The following is a 27533-nucleotide window of genomic DNA, read 5'->3' on the forward strand; positions in this document are numbered from 1 at the left end:
TTTAAAAAAAGTCATATTTACATAACGGAATCAGTTTTATAGTGCATGCCAGTTATAAATAAACATCAATATTAAATTAAGAGCGTCTATCAAGGACCCTATATTATAGATATCTATTACAGGTAATTATTACAGGTATCAATAACAGGTTCGTACCTATATTTATTACTATTACTGGTAACGTAACATTGTATTATGCATTTCATTCCCTCTACCCGATAAATGTCACTGAAGTAGACTCATTTGAATTACTATCTATTTCACTGAGAAGGGGAAATGCTTGTGAACCTGAAAAAAAAAAAATCTAAAACCACGCTAAGTCGGTACAAAGTAGTATTAAGTGCCAGCCTATGTGAGACAGGTTTTGACATCACAGATGTTAGCAGGACATCTCTGTTTGACACATACAGTTCTGCACCACGTGTTCATCCCCGGTATACTTGCGAACACCCCAACACCGTGACAGAAATGACGTTGTGGGTCATGGAGGGTTCCACAACCACACAAACATATGTCCTTTACACAGTTTCCTGCCCTGCAGTTCACCAAACACCAGTTTTCTATATCAGGTGTGTCAGAATGCTGCCCAATTCCTTTACATCTAAAAGTCGGCGACATAACATCACATGTTGTATTTCTCGGAGGAAGTGTAGGAATCTTTTGAGTTGGTGTAAAGAGGGGATATAAGATAGAGTCCCCGGATGTGTAGCCTGTGTTATTGATCTTGTCTGTGGGACTAGTGTCGTTTTGTGATGACTTTGCGGAATATTCTGTAAAGTTCCACTTCCTAAAGTCCAGGACTGGACTTGCTGGAGTAGTGGTAGATGACATGTAAACACCAGATGGCGTGGATTTCATTAGATGTCGTGTTTTGGATTGGATAACACGGTTTAAGGATGTCGTTTCGGTAAAATTTCCTCGTTGCTGAGGACTAAAGGTAGCAGTAAAGTTAATGGATGGCAGGATACCAGGAAGAAAGCGACTTAAGTCGATACCCTTTATATCTGGTAAAGGGGTATTATTGTTTAATTCATCTAACAACATTCTGTTGATCACACCAGTATGGACGCCATTTTCTCTATGTCCGTTTTCAGAGCTATCATATCTACCGAGAGTAGAGGATGGCTCCATCATGTTATGTGGAATAAGTAGACCGTTAGGCCAGGGAAACACAGGAAGATGTTCCCGTAGTCTTTGTCGGAATATATAGGATTGGTTCTCGGGCGACGATAGAAATGTAGGACTAGGTTTAACTGGTATGAATCCAAACGGCTGTGAGGTGGCTGTACCTGGGTTAGGGGTGATCGCCACATCAGCACAGTTGTAGATCTGCTCCTGTTTCCCACATCCCATACACTCACATCGATTAATACCTCCCATCCTGTAACCTGGAAATAACAAATGACGACTTACGTTAGATAAAACACTTTTACATCCTGTCACTTGTATATCACAAATAACGAAATACTTTATAATTCATTCCAAAAGTTGCACGATTCAGAATATTCACATGTGCTTTACGTTGTTTAAAATAATATTTGAAAATAACGAAATTTATTTAATCTTTTGGCTAGCGAACCTCCCTGTCTAGAGTTAAACTTTTCTTTGTATCACTAGATTTTCCTCAGTCGCCTCCGAGTCTTGAAAATTTAGGCTCTTATCATCACTAAAGAGCTGTATAATGTAGCTTAACTGACAAGCCCTAGAAGGACGAAACAGTTTCATGAAATAGCATCATTGACGAGTCCTATAAGGACAAAACAGTTGTATGATGAAGTGTTACTGACCAGTCCTAGAAGGACGAAACAGTTGTAAGATACAGTTTTATTCAGTGTATGAACAACTGTCTAAAAAATGTGCTATTCATTTTTGTGTCTTTTATAAAAACACCTTCCATCCATTTAGCTTGAAATCACAGTTTAAAATATTTTGAATAACATATTTTCCATCTGGTAACGTAGAAGATTGTACAAAAGATAGACAAGTGAATAACACATTTTATAGCAAATTTAGAATGAAATCCAATGATAATTTAAATTGTAACATGGTGCTGCTTCGTCCTTCTAGCTAAGTAGGTCAAAAGAAATGTGATAATCTAGAGGAGCACCTGCCCCATAATTTGATAAAATTCGTAGTTTTCATATGTCTGATAATTACTGAAGAGCGTTAAGTACATGTGAATATTCTGAATGGTGGCACTAACTGAATGAACGTGCCATGCAGGTTACGGTCAATCGCGGGAACAAAAAGGTAGCCAGTAATGACTACCACCTGCAATCTTTCCACATTTTAATGCAAATTTAGAATTAGATACATGTCCAAATAATGATTAAAATTGCATCATAGATAACGAACCATGTCAGGTAATATATCTAACGAACCACATTGTCTCTGGGTATCACGAATACCTAATGTTGAATAAGTTACATCATATAAATCTTCAAATAATGTAAGTTGCCTGATTTCATGTCAACAAACCTCCTGGTCTTTCCCAGTCGTAAGCTTATAGTGTGTAAAAAAGACACATGTGAATAGAACCTTTCAATAATTTAGCTTTAGATACAAACATTTAGACTCTTATCATCACTAAAGAGCTTAGAAGGACAAATTTAGAATGAAATCCAATGATAATTTAAACTGTAACATGGTGCTGCTTCGTCCTTCTAGCTAAGTAGGTCAAAAGAAATGTGATAATCTAGAGGAGCACCTGCTCAATAATTTGATAAAATTCGTAGTTTTCATATACAAATGTATCTGATAATTACTGAAGAGCGTTAAGTGCACGTGAATGAACGTGCCATGCAGGTTACGGTCAATCGCACACAAAGTTCACCAGTAATGACTACCACCTGCAATCTTTCCACATTTTAATGCAAATTTAGAATCAGATACATGTCCAAATAATGATTAAAATTGCATCATAGATAACGAACCATGTCAGGTAATATATCTAACAAACCACATTGTCTCTGGGTATCACGAATACCTAATGTTGAATAAGTTACATCATATAAATCTTCAAATAATGCAAGTTGCCTGATTTCATGTCAACAAACCTCCTGGTCTTTTTCAGTCGTAAGCTTATAGTGTGTACAAAAGACACATGCGGCTTATAATAATTTAGAGTTAGATACAGCAGAGCTAAAAAAATCGATAAAACTGCGCCGTGCATTTGTTTCATCCTTCTAGGACTCGTCAGTGATGCTATGGGCGTAAAATTTGAAGCCTAGGAGGCAACTGAGGAAAATCTCAACTGGTCGGAAGGAAAGTCAAAATCTAGACGGGGAGGTGCAGCAGCGCCATAATTACATAAACTTCGTAATTTACAAATAATAGTTTAAGAAAAGCGTCAGGTACATGTGTATATTCTGAACCGTGCCACTATTCGAATGAATTAAAACGTGTTATGCAGAATACGACAAAACTCGGGGACTTTAAGTCCACCAGAAGTGCCCAACACCTGCTGTCTTAAAAATTCTACAAAAAACACAAACGTGAATAGCACCTTCTAATAATTTAGTGTTAGATACATTAGGGCCAGTCAATGAAGCAAACTGCATCATACAGCTGCTTTGTCGTTCTAGGACCCGTCAGTGATGTTACATCATACAGCTGTTTTGCCCTTCTAAGACGTTCAGTGATGCAACATCATACAGTTGTTTCGTCCTTCTAGGAGTCGTCAGTGATGCTACATCATACAACTGTTTTGCCCTTCTAGGAGTCGTCAGTGATGCTAAATCATACAGTTGTTTCGTCCTTTTAGGAGTCATCAGTGATGCTAAGAGTGTAAGTTTTGATCAGTAGGAAGCGACTGAGGAAAATCCAAAGTAATCGACGGTGAGGTGCAGCAGTAATGTTTTTATATAAATTGCGTCATTTTCATATATCAGCGATATATACAGCGAATATACTGACATCGTTTTTTGTAAGTGTATATTGGCATATATCGTCTTGTCAATACACTGATGTGTGCTTTGTGATAGTTTCTATTTAGGTACTCTTGTGGGCATCTATGTTTTGTTATGTCTTGTTCAATAGAAAAGATTTATCATTTTATCGAACCGGTGTGTTTTGTTATATTTTGGGTGTTAGAAATAAATTATTTTAGGGGAACCGGTGTTATGTGTAATATTATTCTGTGTTAGAAATGATAACTTATGAGGGCTGATAGATAAGGTCTGAGTTTCATATTAAAACGTTTGACTTTTGGCGGACATATTACATTATTTTTCAACAGAATCCCCTTCAGTATCATACACTTTTGCAAGCGATCTTTAAGGGCCCCAATGCCACTTTTGTAGAGGTCATTTTCTTGACCACTTAGAAAGTCCCCAACTATATGTATGATGTTATCATCCGACCGAAAATTGGTACTGGAAATGACATTTTCACATTGTAAATAGATGAAAATATGATGGCGCGAGATCAGGTGAATAAGGCGGATGCTCAATCAATTCAAAGCCACAATCGTTACTGGCAGCCTTGGCAATGAGAGACTTGTGAACAGGGTCATTGTCCTGGTGTAACAACACACTTTTACTGAGTTTTCTTCCGAGCCTAAGTTTAATATTTTCTTTTATCTACCTAAGAAGTGATGCATAATATGTGTCATTGGTTGTTTGCCCATTTTGCAGATAATCTGCGATTAGAATACCATCAGCATCCAAGAAAACCGAGGCCATAAACTTTCCAGATGATGGATCAGTCTTTGCTTTTTGTGGCGGGGATGAAAAAAGTGCTTCCATTGTTTAGACTGTTGTTTTGTTAGGCATCTGGGGTGAAACGATCGACCGATATTTCACCATAACCATCAACTTCTGTAGAATGTTAATATGATCTGCCTCTAAAAAGTTAAAAAATTAACTGTCAGAAGTCTTGGTACCCGACGGACTGAGAGCTTTCTCACTGCAAGATCTCTTCAGTAAGAATCGAATGTACTCTTATCTGTGAAATGCAAACTGTACTGGCTATATATCTCTCTGTAACTCGCAAGTCAGCCATATGAACAAATCATGGACTTTGGACTTTATTGACCATTTTTGGAGTTGTAACAAAGATGGGCATAAATTCCGCCACCCACCTATTCATTATAGCATATGAAGGGGTATCATTCCTTAGTGTTGCTACTATATCAGCCTGGATATCCTGAGGTGGTATACCTTTCTAATGTAATACTGAATCACTGCTTTTTCAGCGGTTTTGTCCATTCTGCAAAATTCACTTGCCTTGTTTTACTTACAAGTGCTACCTCTTCGACATTAACTGACCAAATGACACCAGTCTTCGTGTAACAGCCTTAAATAGCCAGAAAACAGAGCTGAAAAGGACAACCCTGCTTAACGTCTTCAATACAATGCTCTCTACTTATCAATTGGTGTGTTTTACAATGTTTTGTATGTTTATTTATTACGTTTCAGTATTAGTGATGTTTGTCATGATTTCTTGATAAAAGATCTATCTTAACTTTTAATATGTGTTTTATAATAACTATTATGTTAAGACAATAAGACATTAATATTCTAAGTACGGCCAATGATATAATCACTTTTGCATTATTACATCATACGATAATGTTTTTTATGTGCTCATGAACAAAACGTTTGTGGCGTTTAACCTATTTGATGTGTGATTTCATGAGGGGTTGAGTTATAATCACTAAGAACACAATTATTTTCATCTCATTTGTAAAAATCCTGAAACAGCATGAATTAAATGATAAGTATATCAGACAATTCCATTATTGTGAGTTCCACAAACTATTAACTAACTTTCTTCGTTGAATGTAATGAGAGATATAAGTGTGAATGTTTACCTGTACTGTATTTCCACTGAAACACACAATGGCTACAGGCAATATTGGAGGGTAACTTCACGTGGAGATCATAGATGCCGCCACGACTGCCCACGTAGAACCGAGTACTCCAAGACTCCTCAATCCACAACACGTTTTGCTCGAAACACTCCTGTGTTAGTTTGAAGCTGGTACTATTACGAGGACAAAGTCGAAATTCAAAATAACCTAGTAGATTACTTAGCACCTCGACTGTGACGTTTACGGAACCTCCTTGATTGTAGGACCGGACTGTGATACCGCTAGCGTAGTGACCGTTGTCATCGTGTTGCTGTGGACCAGAGGCCGGGTCCCCGCACACTCCACAACGTCCGCCATTTTGTAACCATTGTACCTGTGTAGGTGAAAAAGCTAACGTTGAAAACTTGATCACAAAAATTACACGAACTTCAATCAAACCAAACAATAAAGTAGCAACCTCAAGTTTCTGCGAGACAACGGCTATGTTAAATGTGGTGGTAAGATCTTCCAACAGATTACAGGCATACTCAAGAGAACTAATTGTGCACCTTCTTTGTTTTTATTTCTTACATTGCAGTATTCGTAGAAAAACGTATCTAAGCAGATTCAAAAGGCTGATCCAAGACCTTAAATTTCGCCTTTACATATTGATGTTGTCGTCAAATAACAAGAGATTTATTGATCACGTCCTTATCAATCTACCAGAATCGGCATCAAAGTCACATCAGAATCTTCTACATACATGATATCAGTAGGAACAGTTGTGTCAAAAAGCTTTATGTTAAGTTAGAGGATTCGTTTTCCATATAGTTTCTTACCCTTTCTAGATAGTAACAAACCAAAATACGCTGTTTACAAGTCGCAGTTAATTCCATATTAAATGGTTTAATCCCAACATCACGACTTCTTAAACTTAAAACACAGGATTTCAAGAGATGCAGTTTCATGGATACTAAAGACAAAATCATATTTCCTTGTGTGATAGAATGTTAAATGTATTTGATTGTCTTCAGGAATTCATGTGAGCTTTCGCTGTTGCACACATTATTCCGGCGACATAACGTACTGGAATTGTTAAACTTTATATGCGGGTGTCCGAAACATATTATTTTTGCTTTTTTTTTCAAAGGTCAACGCCTACATCGTTCTAATGTTCACATCTTACCATTTTAAATCTATTAGAAATTTTGATTTAACTTCTGTTAACATGCCAATATTATCCATGCTTTCTTGGGTTTTGTGTGTGTGGGGGGAATGTGCGTGTGGTAATATGAGGGGAATGTGTGTTGGGGTATATTATGGTGTCTGGAAGGATGTATGTGTGAATATGTATATGGGGTGGTGGTGGAGGTTATGTGATGGTATGCGTGTGGATGTGTGTGGAGTATATATAAGTAGGGGGATATGTTTGGATAGGTGTGGGTATGTGTATATGAGGGTGTGTGGAGAATAAGTGTGTGGGTAGTGTAAATGGACGACCAAGGCCCTTTATAGCGAATAAAAAAAATCATCCCAAGTTGTTGTATGTAAGATGGTGATTACAATATCAAAAATGATTTACATAAATCTAGGTATGTTTTGCACTCTAGACACTGAGCATGTATGTGATTGCAACGAAAACTATTGCACATACCGCTGCGAGGAAAGCAGTCAACCGTTACATCTCTACCACACGAGGAATTGTTTGATCAAAATAACAAAATTTCTTGTACAAAAATGTTAAATGTATATGTAGTTACAATAAAAAGAAGTTTGATAAAAACACCAGTTAAACACACAAATAATTAATTTTGAATATGGTCAAATGGTCATTCATCATATATCTATCCCAGTAATACACATCCAACGAACATTTATTTGTTAGGAATCAGTACCAGTATTGGACCATACCGTCGATACTACTTTCTAGATTCTACATATATGTTTATATGTTATATACTAACACTAACAATATCAGCTTTTATTATAATTTTTCCCAAGGACATATAAGGATTTTGGTAAAATTACTAGAAAGTGAAAAAAAAAGTTATGATTTTCACTAATTTTTGACCAATTATTACTTTATTTCAGAATATTTGTCATGATCTTATCGATAAATAAAATAAGGCAACAGACAAAGGAATATAAATGATACTGATAAATGAATTGTTTGTTACAATATTGGTGATTACACGAATATTAAGTAATTGCTACAAGAATCAGTCAGGAAGTCATCTTGAATGAGGTACGACACAAATTGTCCATCAACATTCACCCTCGTGTATCGAATCCGATGACTAACTACCGAATAACAATATTTTCAGAATAAGATTTTAAAATACATCTGGTATCAGTTACAAATCTCTAAATCAAACTAAAAATTGGTTTGCGCTCCTTATAAAGGCTTTTTGGCATCCGGCTGAACTGTCTGGATAATAAACTACATTGCTCTCCATATTGTACAAATGGATCATTTTATTTGACTTAGATTTGAAGTAACGAAGTTGTATACATATATATGTATATGCATATATATATAACTATTATTTAAAGTGTACCCTGAGTGTAATTTTATATTTAGATATAATGTTAAGAATGCCGTATAAATAATAATAACGAAAACCCCGTCAAAATCCTTCGCCCCAGTGTCGAGTTATTGAAGCTCAAAGTTGTCAATTTTCACCTGTCTTCTCAGACCTAATCAGCGTAATCGTCATTTCCGCGGAATCGAGGCGCTTCTACTCGTGACGTCATAAGTTCAACAGAAATGGAAGCCAACATGACTGACAGATCGTGCAGATCGTACACACCTGTTACAAACTCAATATTTACCTCATCTCGTGCAGATCGTACACACCTGTTACAAACTCAATATTTACCTCATCTCGTGCAGATCGTACACACCTGTTACTAACTCAATATTTACCTCATCTCGTGCAGATCGTACACACCTGTTACAAACTCAATATTTACCTCATCTCGTACAGATCGTACACACCTGTTGCTAACTCAATATTTACCTCATCTCGTGCAGATCGTACACACCTGTTACAAACTCAATATTTACCTCATCTCGTGCAGATCGTACACACCTGTTACAAACTCAATATTTAACTCATCTCGTGCAGATCGTACACACCTGTTACTAACTCAATATTTACCACATCTCGTGCAGATCGTACACACCTGTTACAAACTCAATATTTAACTCATCTCGTGCAGATCGTACACACCTGTTACAAACTCAATATTTAACTCATCTCGTGCAGATCGTACACACCTGTTACTAACTCAATATTTACCTCATCTCGTGCAGATAGTACTCATCTGTTACCAACTCAATATTTACCTCATCTCGTACAGATCGTACACACCTGTTACAAACTCAATATTTAACTCATCTCGTGCAGATCGTACACACCTGTTACAAACTCAATATTTACCTCATCTCGTGCAGATCGTACACACCTGTTACAAACTCAATATTTACCTCATCTCGTGCAGATCGTACACACCTGTTACAGATATATCATGGCGACTTCCATGTCTTTTTAATGTTAATGGGATATGCGCGTGCAAAACATAAAGATTAGTGATGTTCACAACTGTTACAGGATAAATCACACGTGTTTCGTGGTCAAAGTATGAACACAATTGTAAATTTATCTTACCAAAATCATATGTATAATAAGTGGTGCATAAACACAAATGGATACAAAGTGATTAAAAATGTCCTTGTTCAAATGTCACGTAAAAATTAGCTTATTATTCAATGGACTTTCAATATTTTCAAAAAGAAATGTAAAAATAAAAGAAAAAAGGACAAAGGAGACAAAGATACTTTCTGTGTATGTTATTCCTAAGTCTTATTCAGCATTGCTTCTACCGTATCTGATTCTAATAAATAGGTGTTATCTACTTGTGTACAAGTTTGTCATGGAAAACAGTACATTACCGGAACTGATTGGTGTAAGTGTATGTGAATGGACCACTTTTTGTGTATGCCTACTAAATAAAACGTTCAATGATAAGAGGTTTGATAAAAACTATTATCATTACTCAAATTTATTTATAATCTATATTCAAAAATAAAGTTTGTCAATCTTAAAATGTTTTGAGCCATTATAAGTCAATATTTTTCATTGTCCTATAATTTTATCTTTAGCTGACATTACTATGCTGTTAATTTTCTATATCCAGTGTTAGTCAACAGGTATATAAAACTCTCCAAATGTGGTCAGTGATTTTTTTTTGTTGATCCGGTGGAAGGCCAAATGCCAGTCTATTGTACCTTAAGTATACCAATAAACGAAAGTTACATAAGGCTAACCATCATATAATTAAAGATAATTATCGCTAAATTGTTAATACAAACTTCAGCTCTTTACAATCCTTGTTCATATAGCCCGACAAGCATTTTGTGACCTAAATGATGACTATTTTCATTCATCAGCAATCGATTAAGACAACACAACTGATATTGATAATAAGGATAAAGACAGGTGAATGTTAGTAGGTATGCCAAGGAATGTAATTCTCAATACATGTTGGTGAGTATGAAACAGCATCCATTAACATCTTACAATGGCATTTTTCGGAACAGGTATTTTATTTATGTATATATATAAGATACGTATTGATTCGACGTGTAAACACATAAACAGTCGACTGTGATTTTTAGTGTAAAAAAGCTATAAAAGGTATCGCCACACCCCGCTAAAGAATGTATCATACATTTCCATAGTACGATTTTAGAATTTAATGAATGTAAAATGTAAAATTTAAATCCGATTACAGTCTGTTAACGCGATTTATTACACATAGTGATAATGTTTCTGACCTGCTTCCATAGACTAGATATGTGACACCTGCTCAGTTTAATGTTCATATTGGAATTCAGACCTGACTGACATTATCAATGTTATAAAGTATTCACGAGGTGTCAGTGTAGTGCTCGTAGACACAAACATTGGCTACTTCCTTAGATACACCTTACTTCTGAGCGACAGGACAGAATATTTTTAATTCTGCTGACCTGTAATTTGAAAAAGCTTATATACTAAAATATAAAAAACCCATCGCTGTCTTGTTCCTCTTATGATGCAAATATACCTTAACGACGCATATTATTATTATAAAAATCCTTTTAATGTGGAATTCCTAATCGGTATATTGGCGCACCTTTGCACTTCACTCGTGACTAGTGGGTTGTTCGTGGCTCGGGCTTCAGACTGGTATGTTTGGTAGGGTTGTTTTACGACGGTTTACGGACACTACATCAAGTCAATGACATTTAGCATGATATCGGGGTCACTATAGCGTATATATTTACATAGGTTCTCAAACACTTCCGATACAATTGAATACTAATTAAAACTTGATAAAACCACCTGTGTTAAACACGATTGTGTATCTAGTGTTACTCTTGTCAAAATTTCCCATGCATGCAATTAAGATATCAACATAATATTAAAACCTCAAGGTATTTTTGTTAGCCCAGAGAAGCTATCAGAAAATTAAATCCATGATAAACCATTTCTGTTTTAGTGTTATGCAATTTATCAAATACATAATTATTTACTAAATTACGTCCATATACTTTTAGAATCAGTGTTCCATATTAGAAATAAAATGTATCGAAACCGGGTGTTATAATTTACTCTCGATGTGTTCCTGATTAACCTATGGAAGTTAAGTAAATTTTTTTTGTTGTGATCTTATATGAGGGACAGCCAGGGTCAATATGGTCACACCATCAAAGTATCATTCTATACCAAGTTTGAACTATCTACAATGGAAAATTTGCTCAAAATGTATTTTTCACGTATAAACTATATCTAAATTTACTCCCACGAAAGAGTGAAATGTGGGATCTTGGGTTAAGAAATTAACAATTTTAGTAAGGTACCTTAAGACATTTCAAAAACATTTAAGTTATGATGGTGTTTACGTATAACAGTTGAATCGACCTTTATGGCGTGTTCCCATTATCATGACTTTCGTCTAAGAAGTCGTCTTCTGACAGACAAACTTGATGAAGGTTGAAAAAGGAAGATTTACCATAGTCCTAGTGATTTCATTGAGAAATATGAAGCTGGAGGTATTTGATGTCCGTAAGCTGTTGGTTCCATTGCTGTATACCTTGTTCTCATTTGAAAATGCGACATAACTTACTTGGATAGACCAAGATTGGTGTCCTCGATGAAGCAGAATATGCTTACTCTTCCGGAACACATGGTATTATTTTCCTTGTACTTTTTGTCAGGAGTCTCCGTGTAAATCTTTCTATTGTTCATATTTTGGCCTTTTTTGAATTTGAGTTTAAATGATGTTGACGAATCGGCATTTCTTGCTGTTTTTAGGACAGGCATTTATACATTCTAGGTTCTGTCAATTAGAACAATCATTGATAAACCTAAGGTTGTGAAAATTAAAACAATCGTTTTGACCCGTTATTCTCTATGAGAATGTCTTAATTTGGACTCCTCTTCATATACATATCAGGATCTTTACATTAGGACAGATTGCATGACTCGGCAAAGTTAGTGGTAAATTACAACGGTGTCATTGGTTGCTACACGGTGGACCTTGTCTGGTAGACGTGGCAGGTGAGTCTGGCTGATGATGGATGGAGTTAATGGCTTAAGCACATACCACTATGCACCTTTTGTCTTGATGGTTCACATGCTACTAGATTAAGCTTTTTTTATTTTCACGACATTTGTTTCACTACTATTGTTGCAAGTCCATTAAGATGTGTGTTCTTTAGACAAGCTGATTGGTATTATGTTTTAACACGCATTAGGCGCTAGTCATTAACACCAAACTTCAAATTCTAACTCGTTAATTTACACATTAGGAGTACACGTGTTGTGTATTTATGGTTACCAGAAAGATATCTACAGCTTTCTTTTTCAAACACTGACGAATGGCGAATCCATTGCTTCGCCAGGAATATTTAATGTGTATATTTGGTGAAAAACAACATTATACAGAATGCAAACAATACAATATGGGAATGCGAACGAGCAGAAGATTTCACGTTGAGAAAATTTTGTTTGGTTGCATAGCAATATTGTAAGCAATCGACAGAGAGTGTCCTTCATAACAAATATCAACTGTTATTTAAGTACAGCAAGTCTAAGGCAATATCGACAAAAGACTGGCAAAGTATGAAAAAAAATCAACGAAACTTTACAATAACCCACAAAATGATGTAATGTAACGTGGTCGATATGAAACTGAGGTTGTGATAAAATAGCAAGACAGAAGTTGTCATCTGTGTACTTGTGGTTCTGGAGTCGTCATCTGTGTATATGTAGCTCAGGAGTTGTCATCTGTGTATATGTAGCTCAGGAGTTGACATCTGTGTACTTGTGGCTCAGGAGTTGTCATCTGTGTACTTGTGGCTCAGGAGTTGTCATCTGTGTACATGTGGCTCAGGAGTGGTCATCTGTGTACATGTGGCTCAGGAGTTGTCATCTGTGTATATGTAGCTCAGGAGTTGACATCTGTGTACTTGTGGCTCAGGAGTTGTCATCTGTGTACTTGTGGCTCAGGAGTTGTCATTTGTGTACTTGTGGCTCAGGATTTGTCATCTGTGTATATGTGGCTCAGGAGTTGTCATCTGTGTACTTGTGGCTCAGGAGTTGTCATCTGTGTACATGTGGCTCAGGAGTGGTCATCTGTGTACATGTGGCTCAGGAGTTGTCATTTGTGTATATGTGGCTCAGGAGTTGACACCTGTGTACTTGTGGCTCAGGAGTTGTCATCCATCTGTGTACTTGTGGCTCAGGAGTTGTTATTTGTGTACATGTGGCTCATGAGTTGACATCTGTGTACATGTGGCTCAGGAGTTGTCATCTGTGTACTTGTGGCTCAGGAGATGTCATATGTGTACATGTGGCTCAGGAGCTGTCATTTGTGTACTTGTGGTTCAGGAGTTTCGTGGTCATCATCATGATCTCATGTGAAAATGTTCTATTTCCTTGTACAATATGAAGTTAAACGCTCGTTACTATGAATGGTAGTTGTGTTGTTGTGCTTGATGATCATTAATATCATTCAATGTTGAGTATGGTATTGAAGTATTTAAGCTTTTTGGTTATGGTTTTTATTTCGACAAACCAGCTCTCTTCGATCATCTCCTATCTTAAACAATTTAGACCCATAGCATCACTGACTAGTCCTGGAAGAATGGAATACCTGTAAAATACAGTTTCCTTTACCACTTCGCTCTAGTGTACACAGTTCTAGACTTGTATGAGAGGATGCTATTAACGAGTTTAACACTTGATGACAATGAAGCTAGTGACCGGATACAGAGCGATTTATAACTATCTAAAACAAGACACCTGATAACTATGAAACCAGTGACCAGATACAGAGAGAATTTGATTAAAAATAAAATGTAACACGTGATTACTATGAAACGAGTGACCAGATACAGAGAAATTAATAAATAAATAAAATGTAACACGTGATTACTATGAAACTAGTGACCAGATACAGAGAAATTAATAAATAACTAAAATGTAACACGTGATTACTATGAAACTAGTGACCAGATACAGAGAAATTAATAAATAACTAAAATGTAACACGTGATTACTATGAAACTAGTGACCAGATACAGAGAAATTAATAAATAAATAAAATGTAACACGTGATTACTATTAAACTAGTGACCAGATAGAGAAATTAATGAATAACTAAAATATAACACGTGATTACTATGAAACCAGTGACCAGATAGAGAAATTAATGAATAACTAAAATGTAACACGTGATTACTATGAAACTAGTGACCAGATACAGAGAAATTAATAAATAACTAAAATGTAACACGTGATTACTATGAAACTAGTGACCAGATACAGATCGATTTATAAATACTTAATTTTTTTTTCTGGCAAAAACAATGCGTTAATCATTGACATTTTGCATATATTAACTAAATTTTTAAGAGAATAAGACTTTTCTATTTCTTAACACATGCTTAAAATGAATGTTTCCGCGCAACTTATTCAAGTACTGTCGTCAGAATAGGTGTTTTTACATGGAAAGTAGACATTCCCTATTCTTTTCGAGGCAACCTTTCTTAATTCTTTCATTACAAGATAAGGGTATGAAACGTGGATGTCAAGGAAAAATATTTTCAACACTTTTAAATTGCATAGCAACCAAAATCCCCCAAATGCTCCAATAGTGCTTAAGTTGATCATCTTCTTGTACTTCACTTTCAATAAATGTTGGATATATAAATTTTCAATGTTATTTTTCATGATTAAAAAGGAGTGTGTCTCTTTGCTTGAATTTTTGCAATTTTCACCCTAATTGACGGTTTTACAAAAATCTAGGAACAAATAGAAGTATTTGCTTTGCTCTCGGGTTCTTAAAATCCGGGAAAGTGGTCCACGAAATTCATCCTTAATTAGGTTACTCACTTACGTGTGATATACTGGTTATTACAGTCTATTATAACCAGTCACGTGACCAATCAATAAAATACTGAATATTACCCAACATTATAGTTATGTTTGTTACAGCATACTGGATAATATAATCTATTGTTATTATCATGTAGGATGTCCATCCATATAATATAAATATTACGATATAATTATTAAGAAATGCACCTATAGTAAATATTTCAGTACATTATTATTACCTCCTATATAACGTACTTAATATGAAAGTACTGTCGTATTACATTTTTAACATTCAGCAGATGAATTCTTTTTACAATATCAGGGTTTTCCCCTTTTTTCAAAAATATTATATATAAAACTCAATCCTGAATTCTACTTGTAAAACAGTCAAAAATAAAACCCTTAATAGAGATCGGTTACCATGGTTAGAAATAAACACTTGGAGGTGAGGAGAATTTTATTTCTAATCAGAAAGTCTTCGTTAAGATATGATTTTAGACAGTACCTGTAAATATTTACGAAATGTTGTTTTTGTCGTTGTCAACATACATTCGATTAGTTACTGAAGATTTTCTTCGGTCGCCTCTTGGGTTTCAACTCTTCAGGCCCAATGCATCATCGATAAACCCTGAGAAGAGGTAACAGCTGTTTGACGCAATTAAACCCCATATTTGGCTATATTGTACCTAATACTGAATTTAAACTGGGGGAGGTTCCATTGTCTTTGTGGAACATGTGGTAGATTTTACTTCATTTCTCATTAGAGTTCATGATAAACTGATGACATACATATGTACTTAACGTTATTGTAAATTACTCAACATTACAGCATTTACTGAATGATGAGTCAACTCTCCTTCTATATTTTGTCATTCCGACCTTTTTCTTTAGTCGCTTCCGAGATTTCAATATTTCTGGCCGCAACTTCGAGTTTATAAAAAAAATCAAAAAATAAAATTTTCATTTCTTACTTTTTTATTTTCCCCCAAATTCAGTTCTACAAAGATTGTACAAACTCTGATTTCTTCACCACTAAACAATTTGCAGCTGATATAAAAGTGTCTTCCCGAAAAAAAATGAGGCTTCCTACTGAAATACTGCGGACTGACCCAAATGTTCACATTTTCCTACTAAATGTATCGAAAAGTATTGTCTGCTTGTTCGTAAAAATAAAAAGATGTGAGGTGAAAGTACCATAAATTGGGAAGATTTCAATTGGAAAAATGTAATAATACCGCTTTGTGTTGAATAACGAAGATCTTGTCCAGGCCTTTCAGTTTACTTTCTTCAAGTGTGAAAAAAAAATGGTAATGTATTGACCATTTCGATCGTATTTGTATCTATGAACTAGACAAAAGGACGTTACATTTCTTTCATAATTTTTTCAACCATAAATTACAAAGTAATATTAAAAGGTAATCAAAGGGTTGTATAAAAAAAGTAATGGGTTCTATTCGGCTGTTAATGGAGCATTGACCAATCGCTGGCATTTTCATTCACAATGATCAGAAAATGTAAAAATCACTGCTCACACCTTTTCTACAATACTTAAAAAGGTGTTAAATTTACGTTTCCTTTTTCACAAGATACAAAACTACTCGAATAAGTTCAAAGACTAAGAAACATTCACTAAAATTAAACTTTTTGCACACTTCTTCAACAGATCATTTCAGAACCACAATCTCATTTAAAACTCCATATAAATACAACCGTAGATATTCTCTGACCTGAAACTGTAAATTGTTTTAATGAAACCCTATAATGTATGTATGATTGGAGTGACGACATTAAAGTCTTCACGTACTTAACCTCGCTTGACCTTCCAGGTATAATATACCGACATGTTTATACTCAGTTTAAGATTGGGGTGCCGTTCTAAAGTACTTCCTGATTAACCCCTGCTAGACCTCCCACATATAATATCCCGACATTTTTATACTTATTTTATTATCAGGATGATGTGTTTAAAGTAATATAAACACACTTATTTCCAAATTATCACCTCCTGTGATTACAGATCAGCCTATAGATAATTTATATTATTACAATTTGCCGTCTCGCAGGAGTAGGTACCAACATTTACTCCCTTGAGAAAGTGACCACAAGTAGGACTGGTTTTGATCATTGGTTTACACAACCAACTTAATCTAATGAGAGAAACCACAAATGTATGAGAATGGAAGGCATTTTTAGTATTTTCGGCATGGAATATTAAACATTCGTGATTGAAATTTTGAGCTGTGTAAATGTCAACTGAAGGCGGAACTCTACACGGGATTCAACATTATACATTAGCATACAGATACAAACAGCGAATCCCCTTTGCTTGTTTGTTTTTAATCATTTGTATCAATTAAGAAAATGGTGTGTTACGTTTATTTACTGTTGACGAACAAGTTGTATAGAAATTTTGGACATGATAACATGTAATGCATTTACTTTATTTTTAAATATGTGGTCGACCATGAACTATTTCGCAACCTTATCACGTCTATCATATAAACCATATATTTATTCGTTTTGATACACAAATCAGAATCAGATGATCAGCTCATTCGCTGTTTTATTCAGAGATACGTAATATATTCCCCTTCTATCCTCCATTTCTCGCGGATATTTTCAGTATTATATAAGAGTGAATGCTGCTTTAATGACGTATCACATTCAATGTTAAATATACATATATATAACTCAAACTTGATTGTTCAAGAGAGAAAGAGGCAAAAATAGCAAATTCCACCGTGACACTATTTATGTTTTGAAAATGGGACCAAATCCAAATTCACAAAGAAAATACGGTTATTTAAGTGTAAGAGCATTAAGAAAATAATAATTACAAGCAGGCGAGGTATAATTATGACAAAATAATGTTATATATCACTATGTCTAGACATGTGCTGGACACTTCTTCCGAGTGAATTCTTCAACTCTTTTACCGATCTATAACATACCGGATATTGCAATCTATTGCGATAAAATATCTAGTCAATTTACGTGTGGAATATTACAATTAACTGGCTAAAATAGCTATAACATGATAAATCTATCACTTTATAGTATTGAATTCAGTTACATATCTATAACGTACTAAATATTAACCTTGATAATAATTAACTAGGTTACATATCTATAACGTACTTGATATTAATCTTTATAATAATTAACTAGGTTACATTTCTATAGCGTAATACATGTTAACCTTGATAATAATTAACTAGGTTACATATCTATAGCGTAATACATGTTAACCTTGATAATAATTAACTAGGTTACATATCTATAGCGTAATACATGTTAACCTTGATAATAATTAACTAGGTTACATTTCTATAGCGTAATACATGTTAACCTTGATAATAATTAACTAGGTTACATATCTATAACGTAATACATGTTAACCTTGATAATAATTAACTAGGTTACATATCTATAGCGTAATACATGTTAACCTTGATAATAATTAACTAGGTTACATTTCTATAGCGTAATACATGTTAACCTTGATAATAATTAACTAGGTTACATTTCTATAGCGTAATACATGTTAACCTTGATAATAATTAACTAGGTTACATATCTATAACGTAATACATGTTAACCTTGATAATAATTAACTAGGTTACATATCTATAACGTAATACATGTTAACCTTGGCAATCAATAAGTAGGTCACATTTCTATAAAATCTAGATTTCTTTCGATCACTTTTGATTCTGTTCAGTTGCTTCGTATGCTCAACATAAAACCCTTTAGCATCACTAACGAATCGCAAGTCCTAGAAAGACCAAACAGTTTTGTGAAGTAATATCACTAAAGAGTCCTAGAAGGACTAAACAACTGTATGGTGTAACATAACTGACGAGTACTAGAAGGACGAAACAGATGTATGGTGTAATATCACTGACGACCCTTGGAAGGACTAAACAACTGTATGGTGTAACATCACTGACGACCCCTGGAAGGACCAAACAACTGTATGGTGTAACATCACTGACGACCCCTGGAAGGACCAAACAACTGTATGGTGTAACATCACTGACGACCCCTGGAAGGACCAAACAACTGTATGGTGTAACATCACTGACGACCCCTGGAAGGACCAAACAACTGTATGGTGTAACATCACTGACGACCCCTGGAAGGACCAAACAACTGTATGGTGTAACATCACTGACGACCCCTGGAAGGACTAAACAACTGTATGGTGTAACATCACTGACGACCCCTGGAAGGACCAAACAACTGTATGGTGCAACATCACTGACAACCCCTGGAAGGACCAAACAACTGTATGGTGTAACATCACTGACGACCCCTGGAAGGACTAAACAACTGTATGGTGTAATATCACTGACGACCCCTGGAAGGACCAAACAACTGTATGGTGTAACAACACTGACGACCCCTGGAAGGACCAAACAACTGTATGGTGTAACAACACTGACGACCCCTGGAAGGACCAAACAACTGTATGTAAATATGTATTAAATGATCCATCCTTGGAGATGTGGATTTTTTGGTGACTCATCTATGACGAACTGAATTCGATGAAGCTAGGACAAAATATTACTTACATGGAGAATCCGTAAAAAGAACAAAAAAACAACAAGAAAAAAACAACATGTTAACGTAACCATAATCCAAACTCAAATTCAATATATATATACAGCAAATTAAAATGATTTACACGGAAACTCCTGAGAAGTATAAGAAGAATAAGATCAGTTAAGAGAGTTCGTCATCTTGTACTTGTTCATCTACCACATTTAGTTCTCGTCGGGATGTATTTAAGCAATGATAAACGTGATGAAGTTATGGGTTTTCAGGCTATGCCAGGAAAGACTGGCGTTGTATATCAACTGTAACTAATCTTTCCTGATGTGTACAAAGTTTACTCTATTTGCCCTCACATTTTGTCCCAGTTTTATAGAATTGAAATTAAGATTTCAAATATGTGGACATGTTGTTAATTTCTTGTTCCTTTGATATGTATTCGCTGTTTTTATCGGTATGCTAATTGCAACCTTGTTGCAAAAACGTTTTATCTCTTCAACTTTCAAAATATATAGAATAACAAAAAAATCTATTTTTTAAGAAATGCACCATTCCTTCGATGCTTAGGTTAATTTTTTTTTCAATCAAAAAGACAACAGAGATATATGTTTATAGAATTATATATATTTTTAATGTTTATATGTATTCGCTGTTTGTATCTGTATGCTAATGTATAATGTTGAATCCCGTGTAGAGTTCCGCCTTCAGTTGACATTTACACAGCCCATAATTTCAATCACGAATGTTTAATATTCCATGCCGAAAATACTAAAAATGCCTTCCATTCTCATGCATTTGTGGTTTCTCTCATTAGGTTAAGTTGGTTGTGTAAACCAATGATCAAAACCAGTCCTACTTGTGGTCACTTTCTCAAGGGAGTAAATGTTGGTACCTACTCCAGCGAGACAGCAAATTGTAATAATATAAATTATCTATAGGCTGATCTGTAATCACAGGAGGTGATAATTTGGAAATAAGTGTGTTTATATTACTTAATACACATCATCCTGATAATAAAATAAGTATAAAAATGTCGGGATATTATATGTGGGAGGTCTAGCAGGGGTTAATCAGGAAGTACTATGGAACGTCACCCCAATCTTAAACCGAGTATAAACATGTCGGAATATTACATGTGGGTGATATAGCCGTGGTAAATCAGTAAGTATTTAACGAATTGAGTACAAAGAGATGTTTTCATCTGTTTTATTAAGGTTATTTATTACTATGTTACAAACAGGATATTTTCCAGAATCATGGGCTCAGGGCGTTATCATTCCTTTATATAAAAAGTGCGATAGAAACAATGTTTATAAATATCGGGGAATTACATCAGCTAATTACCATATCATCTAAAAAGATATTGCCCTGAATACGGATACTAAAATGTCATTATTCGATACAAAGGTGACATGTATATTGAATTATGAGTGTGAAATTTGGGGACATAATGTATCGTCACAGGTTGACAAGGTCCACCCTTCGTTTTCTCAAAGATCTATTAAAATGTGCAGAAAAATGTCAATACTTCTATAGTTTTCTTTGAAACAGGGAGGTATTCATTATTTGTGCAACGTAAAACAGCCATGATGAAACATTGGTTAAAAGTTTAGATACTAGTAGTTAACTGTAAAATTAAATTGGGTTTATCAAATTAAGCAAGAACTAGGTAGTTTGGGTTTTAACTATGTTTGGAAGAACCTATATATACAAAATGAAATTCGTTTTTTGCAAACGTATGCTCAATGTGTCCAGGATGTATTTAATCAAGAATTACGCAGTGCCTTTGATGCATCTTCCCAATGTTATTTGTATAAGCACCTTGTTGATACCTTTTGTACCCATTTCTCTCTGACAAAGTCCATTATTTTTAAGTTAAAAAATCATTGAGTCAATCTCGCATGCAAGGACACCATTTAACATAGAATCTGGGCGCTATAATAACACCCCAAGACGGCAGAGAGTATGTACAGAGAGTATGTACACTGTATGATAAATATGACGCCGAAGATGAAGTACATTGTGTACTACTTTGTCCAGCATATTCTGATTAAAGAAAAACCTACATTAAAAGTACTATTATTGACGTTCATGTGTTTATAAACTAATAGAATTATTTACCTGTAAAAGTGTTAAATCTTTAAACAGACAGGGTAAATATTTGTTGTTCGCTACTGCTAAAAGAAAACATCTCCTCTCTGAGTAAGCATTATACTGGAATATCATATGAAAATATTAATTAAGTTGTACGTATAAATGTATAACAGTTATTTGATATCTGTCAGTAACTCGTTAAATAGTACTTAAATGATATGCCACGGTGCTTTTCATGTATTGTTTCTATGTTGTTGTCATTATTTCATGACGTCACATATAGTAACGTCATACTTACAGTATTTCATCACGCAACTGGCCCGTGCTACATGTATTAGACATATATATCGGATATATATGTGTGTGTATTTCAGTGGAATTGTCCTCCGCCATTTTTTACATTACATGAATTTTGAGCATTTAATTACGTATACAATGCATTTGTACATATACGCTATATTGCATTTGGATATGATTAAACTTAAAAACTTAAAACTTCGTCAGTCCAATCATCGATAAAGTATAAACATGTCGGGATATTATATGTGGGCGGTGTAGCCGGGGTAAATTAGAAAGTATCTTAGTGTGTCACTCCAATCATAAAATATTTCTTCCTAGTGATAAACAAAGGTTGTAAGTTAGGAAATATCTACGGTTGCTTTTTATACGTGGTCTTACATTCTGTTCCAGAGAAAATAAAATAAACAAGATGAATGTTTTATCTTGGTGAATGTTTCACGGGGTTTTAAATGAAATTATTCAAGGAGTTTTGTATCTCGTAAAAAAATAAACCTAATTCTAACTTATTGCATTTTTTTCAATCTTGCAGAAAAAGATTTGAGCAGTATTTTTTAAACAATTTTTTAATCTTTGTGGCTAAAATTTTTCAGCAATCGATATCAATAAATGCAGGATAAAAAACTCTAATCTAGATATCCTAAAACAAAACCCACAGCAGAAAGTTAATTGATTTTATACAACGTTGACGAGGATTACCGTTTTAGATTATTTTATAATTTTATTTTATTTTATAATAAAAGGTTGAAGAAAGGATGAAATAAAATGGCCTTGATTTCAAGTTCATAAAAACGTATGCGATCGAAATGGTCAACGCATTACCTTGACGTTAAATATTTCATTGCATCTTTATATTTGAAACTCTTCTTGAAGTCTTTGACAAAAGCTTTGTAATTCAACACAAAACAGTATTTATTAGCTTTTTTTTTCAATTGAAATCTTCATAAATGACGGTACTAACACTTTCCATCTTTTTATCATGTCAAATATTTCACGAACATGCAGACGATACTTTACCCTATTTTAAACATCACACATAATAAAGGAGCTGTGAACATTTTGGGTCATTCTGCAGTCATTCAGTCATTCACACAAGTTAGGCGGACTGGATTTTAGAGATAGGGTATAAAATGAATATTTTGTTTTTATCAGCTAAAAGTTAGGGTTACAAATCTAGTTTTTTTTCATCTGAATAAAGTATCAGATTGTTTTGAATAAAGTAAAATAAAAATATCAAAAGCTGACATTAAAACTGAAGTTTTCATTTTACGGTCTTATATCTTCAATAAGCCCACGAAAAATCGTATTTTTGGCTTTCTTGCGACCGGAAGTATCGAAATCTAGGAAGCGATTAAGGAAAACAAAAAAGATCGGAATGACAGAATATAGAAGGGAGTTGATTCATAATTCAATAAAGTTTGTAATTTGCAATTTTGAGTAACTTAGAATAACGTTAAGTTCATGTGTATATTTTTACCGTACCACAGTTTACATGAACCGTAATGGGGACTAAAGTCAAAGAATACCACCTGTTGTACAAGAGACAACAGCACCTCTGTCAGTTTAGAATTAGGTACAATATAGCCAAATAAGGGATTTAATTGCGTCAAACGTCTGCTGCCTCTTCCTAGGGCTTAGCAGTGATGCATTGCGCCTGAAGTATTGAAAGAGACTACTGAAGAAAAGCTACAATAAATAACCGAATGCATTTTGTCAACGACAATTTGATAAGTATGTAAAGGTGTTAAAAGTGAATGTTTCACAAAATGTATTCCTTATATAAATAAATACTTTCAAAAGTTCTGTCACAAATTATATCATAGCGTGTACTTTCACATGAAATACCAAATCGTCCCCACCAAAGTGCTTACTTCTGTCTATGATCGCTGCTAGAAATTAGGAAACACACTTTACTATAAGGTGACTTTAATCTCTGACTGCTCTCCGTGTGGCGACCAGGATTGTTTTCATATTACCAACAGATTTGAAAAATTGGGAAATTCCTTCAATTGTCGAAAGCATTTCTCTGCTGAATATTAAAATAAAAAGATTAAATGGCTCTCATAGGTTATATAAGAGAAACTGAATTAATGATAATGTACTGACATATTTTATACGGTATAGCTGAATAACTTAATAATTATAATATTAAATTTCTTACAAATGGACATCGTATTTGATTATAATAGAATGTAAGTATTTTAATGAGTTAATGACCTTTTTTCCTGGTAATTTCCTTATGAGAAACTAATAGAAAGAAAATATCATATTTTACCTGTTGGAGTAGTTTATTATCGATGATTACTCTTTGGCATTGTTTATCACATTTTATCATTCTTTATTTCAGTTTATCACATTTTATCATTCTTTATTTCAGTTTATCACAATTTATCATTCTTTATTTCAGTTTATCACAATTTATCATTCTTTATTTCAGTTTATCACATTTTATCATTCTTTATTTCAGTTTATCACAATTCATCATTCTTTATTTATCACATTTTATCATTCTTTATTTCAGTTTATCACAATTTATCATTCTTTATTTCAGTTTATCACATTTTATCATTCTTTATTTCAGTTTATCACAATTCATCATTCTTTATTTATCACAATTTATCATTCTTTATTTCAGTTTATCACATTTTATCATCCTTTATTTCAGTTTATCACAATTCATCATTCTTTATTTATCACAATTTATCTTTATTTCAGTTTATCATTTTTATCCTTTATTTCAGTTTATCACAATTCATCATTCTTTATTTATCACATTTTATCATTCTTTATTTCAGTTTATCACATTTTCATCTTTATTTCAGTTTATCACAATTTCATTCTTTTTATCACATTTTATCATTCTTTATTTCAGTTTATCACATTTTATCATTCTTTATTTCAGTTTATCACAATTCATCATTCTTTATTTCAGTTTATCACAATTCATCATTCTTTATTTATCACATTTTATCATTCTTTATTTCAGTTTATCACAATTCATCATTCTTTATTTATCATATTTTATCATTCTTTATTTATCACATTTCATCATTCTTTATTTCAGTTTATCACATTTCATCATTCTTTATTTCAGTTTATCACAATTCATCATTCTTTATTTATCACATTTTATCATTCTTTATTTCAGTTTATCACAATTCATCATTCTTTATTTATCATATTTTATCATTCTTTATTTATCACATTTCATCATTCTTTATTTCAGTTTATCACAATTCATCATTCTTTATTTATCACATTTTATCATTCTTTATTTATCACATTTTATCAATCTTTATTCCGGTATATAATACGTTGGTATTGTGCATTCCATTTTATCGCCGTTAGGTATTGTAACCTGCATGCCATGTTTTAATTCATTCGATTAGTGGTTTATACACATCTCATACACTACAGTCCTAGATTTATTGAATTATGGGACGAGTGCAGGTCCCCGTCTAAAGTGCCACTTTTCTGTCCATAACGTTCTTTTCCTCAGTCCTATGTTTCTTATTTTAGGCCCCTAACAACACTGACGGAGAACGAAACAGCTAAATTTTCGTTAAATTTGGTATTGTTTATCAAATTTTGGTATCGTTTATCAAATTTTGGTATTGTTTGTGAAATTTTGGTATTGTTTTTCATTTTTTAAAGTGTCTTTATTTTTACGTGTGCTGAATTTCCTATTACTAAGTTACTAAGACTTCTTATACGGTGGATGGACTAAATGAAAAGAGGGATTCTTTGTCGGACTCGTTTTTATTCGGCCGGGGAGGGGGGGGGGGGGTACGGGGGTGGGGGTGGGGGGTGGGTGAATGAATATTCGAAGTGATTTACGTGGTGCATAACATTGTAACTATTTCGAAATCATTTACACGTGCTATAGATATTAGAATAATTCATCATTGTGTCAAAGCTGTTTGAATCAAAGCCTTGATCTGATCGTAGAAGTTGTATTCTGGTTATTACCACAGCTGCAGTTTAGTATTTCAACATCATCTACAATATCTATAACTTAGAACCTTACAGTTCTTTTTATCTTTCTAAATTTGACTCTAATACAAGCCATTAATTAGAAGTTTACATTAGTCATCATACAACACACTGGAACTGAATTTATTTATGTGAACAAAAACATTGCGGTTACAATTTGATATTACACACCTCACTGGAATTTCGTGAAATATTTTGGAGCGTTGCAGTTTGATACAATTTAGCAATATATATCGCACTTGATTTTCGATTTTTGATTGAATTGCAGTTTAATAACATTAAGCTTGAAATTTCGTATTGGAAGATTGTACTAAAGACACACAGGTGAAAAACACCTTTCATTCAATACGACGATTAGATAGAGCAGAGCTAAACAACAAAGTAAACTGCATCATACAGAGAGGGAGGTGGACTAGCTCCATAATTCATTATTAATACAGAATTAAGCATTTCATTTGAATACAATTAAACAGTACGTACCACGCTTGTATTTCCTTATCTGAATTAAAACCTCAAAATTTTGATAAAATTTAATATGAAATATCATACCGGTTATTATACTCAACATTGGAATTTATTTATGTTGACTCAAACAGTTTGATAAAGTTAGCTTCTATCTGTCCAGATGTCGTTTATCCTTTTTTCTGTCTTTTTTTTAACAGCGCGCTACCTATACCCGGTTTAGAGTAATTTCACCTTGGAGTTTTGCTATGTGTTTGTTTTTAACAAGACGAAGACTATGGATACGGGAGGGGAATTTTGTAAAAAAAAATCGATTAAGGTCAATATATCAAACATGAGTAGAGAAACATGATTACCACTTAGTATTGGTATAGTGGTATAGTGGTAAACTTCGTGCCACTCAGCAGTGGTATAGTGGTATAGGTGTGAAGTTAGTGCCACTCAGCAGTGGTATAAAGGTAAACTTCGTGCCACTAAGCAGTGGTATAGTGGCATAGGTGTGAAGTTCGTGTCACTCAGTAGTGGTATAAAGGTAAACTTGGTGTCACTCAGTAGTGGTATAGTGGTAAGCTTCGCGCCACTTAGCTGTGGTATAGTGGTAAACTTGGTGTCACTCAGTAGTGGTATAGTGGTAAGCTTCGCGCCACTTAGCTGTGGTATAGTGGTAAACTTGGTGTCACTCAGTAGTGGTATAGTGGTAAGCTTCGCGCCACTTAGCTGTGGTATAGTGGTAAACTTGGTGTCACTCATTAGTGGTATAGTGGTAAGCTTCGCGCCACTCAGCTGTGGTATGGTGATAAACTTGGTGTCACTCAGTAGTGGTGTAGTGGTAAGCTTCGCGCCACTTAGCTGTGGTAAAGTGGTAAACTTGGTGCCACTCAGCTGTGGTAGAGTGGTATAGTTGTAAACAT

The 27533-nt window shown here is 34.2% G+C and overlaps 1 protein-coding gene across 1 annotated transcript in view; it reads right to left on the reverse strand.

Moving 5' to 3' along the window:
* Window positions 1–348: 348 nt before the first annotated feature.
* Window positions 349–27533, reverse strand: part of LOC132550493 (uncharacterized) — a 29957-nt gene continuing 2772 nt past the window's right edge. Inside the window, exons 2-3 of the mRNA XM_060214563.1 lie at window positions 5813–6185; window positions 349–1388 (exon numbers count right to left, since the gene is read on the reverse strand). Of these exons, the coding sequence (XP_060070546.1) occupies window positions 349–1388; window positions 5813–6185 (1413 nt within the window). The remainder of the gene's footprint in view (window positions 1389–5812; window positions 6186–27533) is intronic.

The sequence above is a fragment of the Ylistrum balloti genome, unplaced genomic scaffold (genome assembly GCF_031769215.1).
Source record: "Ylistrum balloti isolate Yb309-2 unplaced genomic scaffold, AGI_CSIRO_Ybal_v1 Utg370126, whole genome shotgun sequence".
Taxonomy (NCBI): domain Eukaryota; kingdom Metazoa; phylum Mollusca; class Bivalvia; order Pectinida; family Pectinidae; genus Ylistrum; species Ylistrum balloti.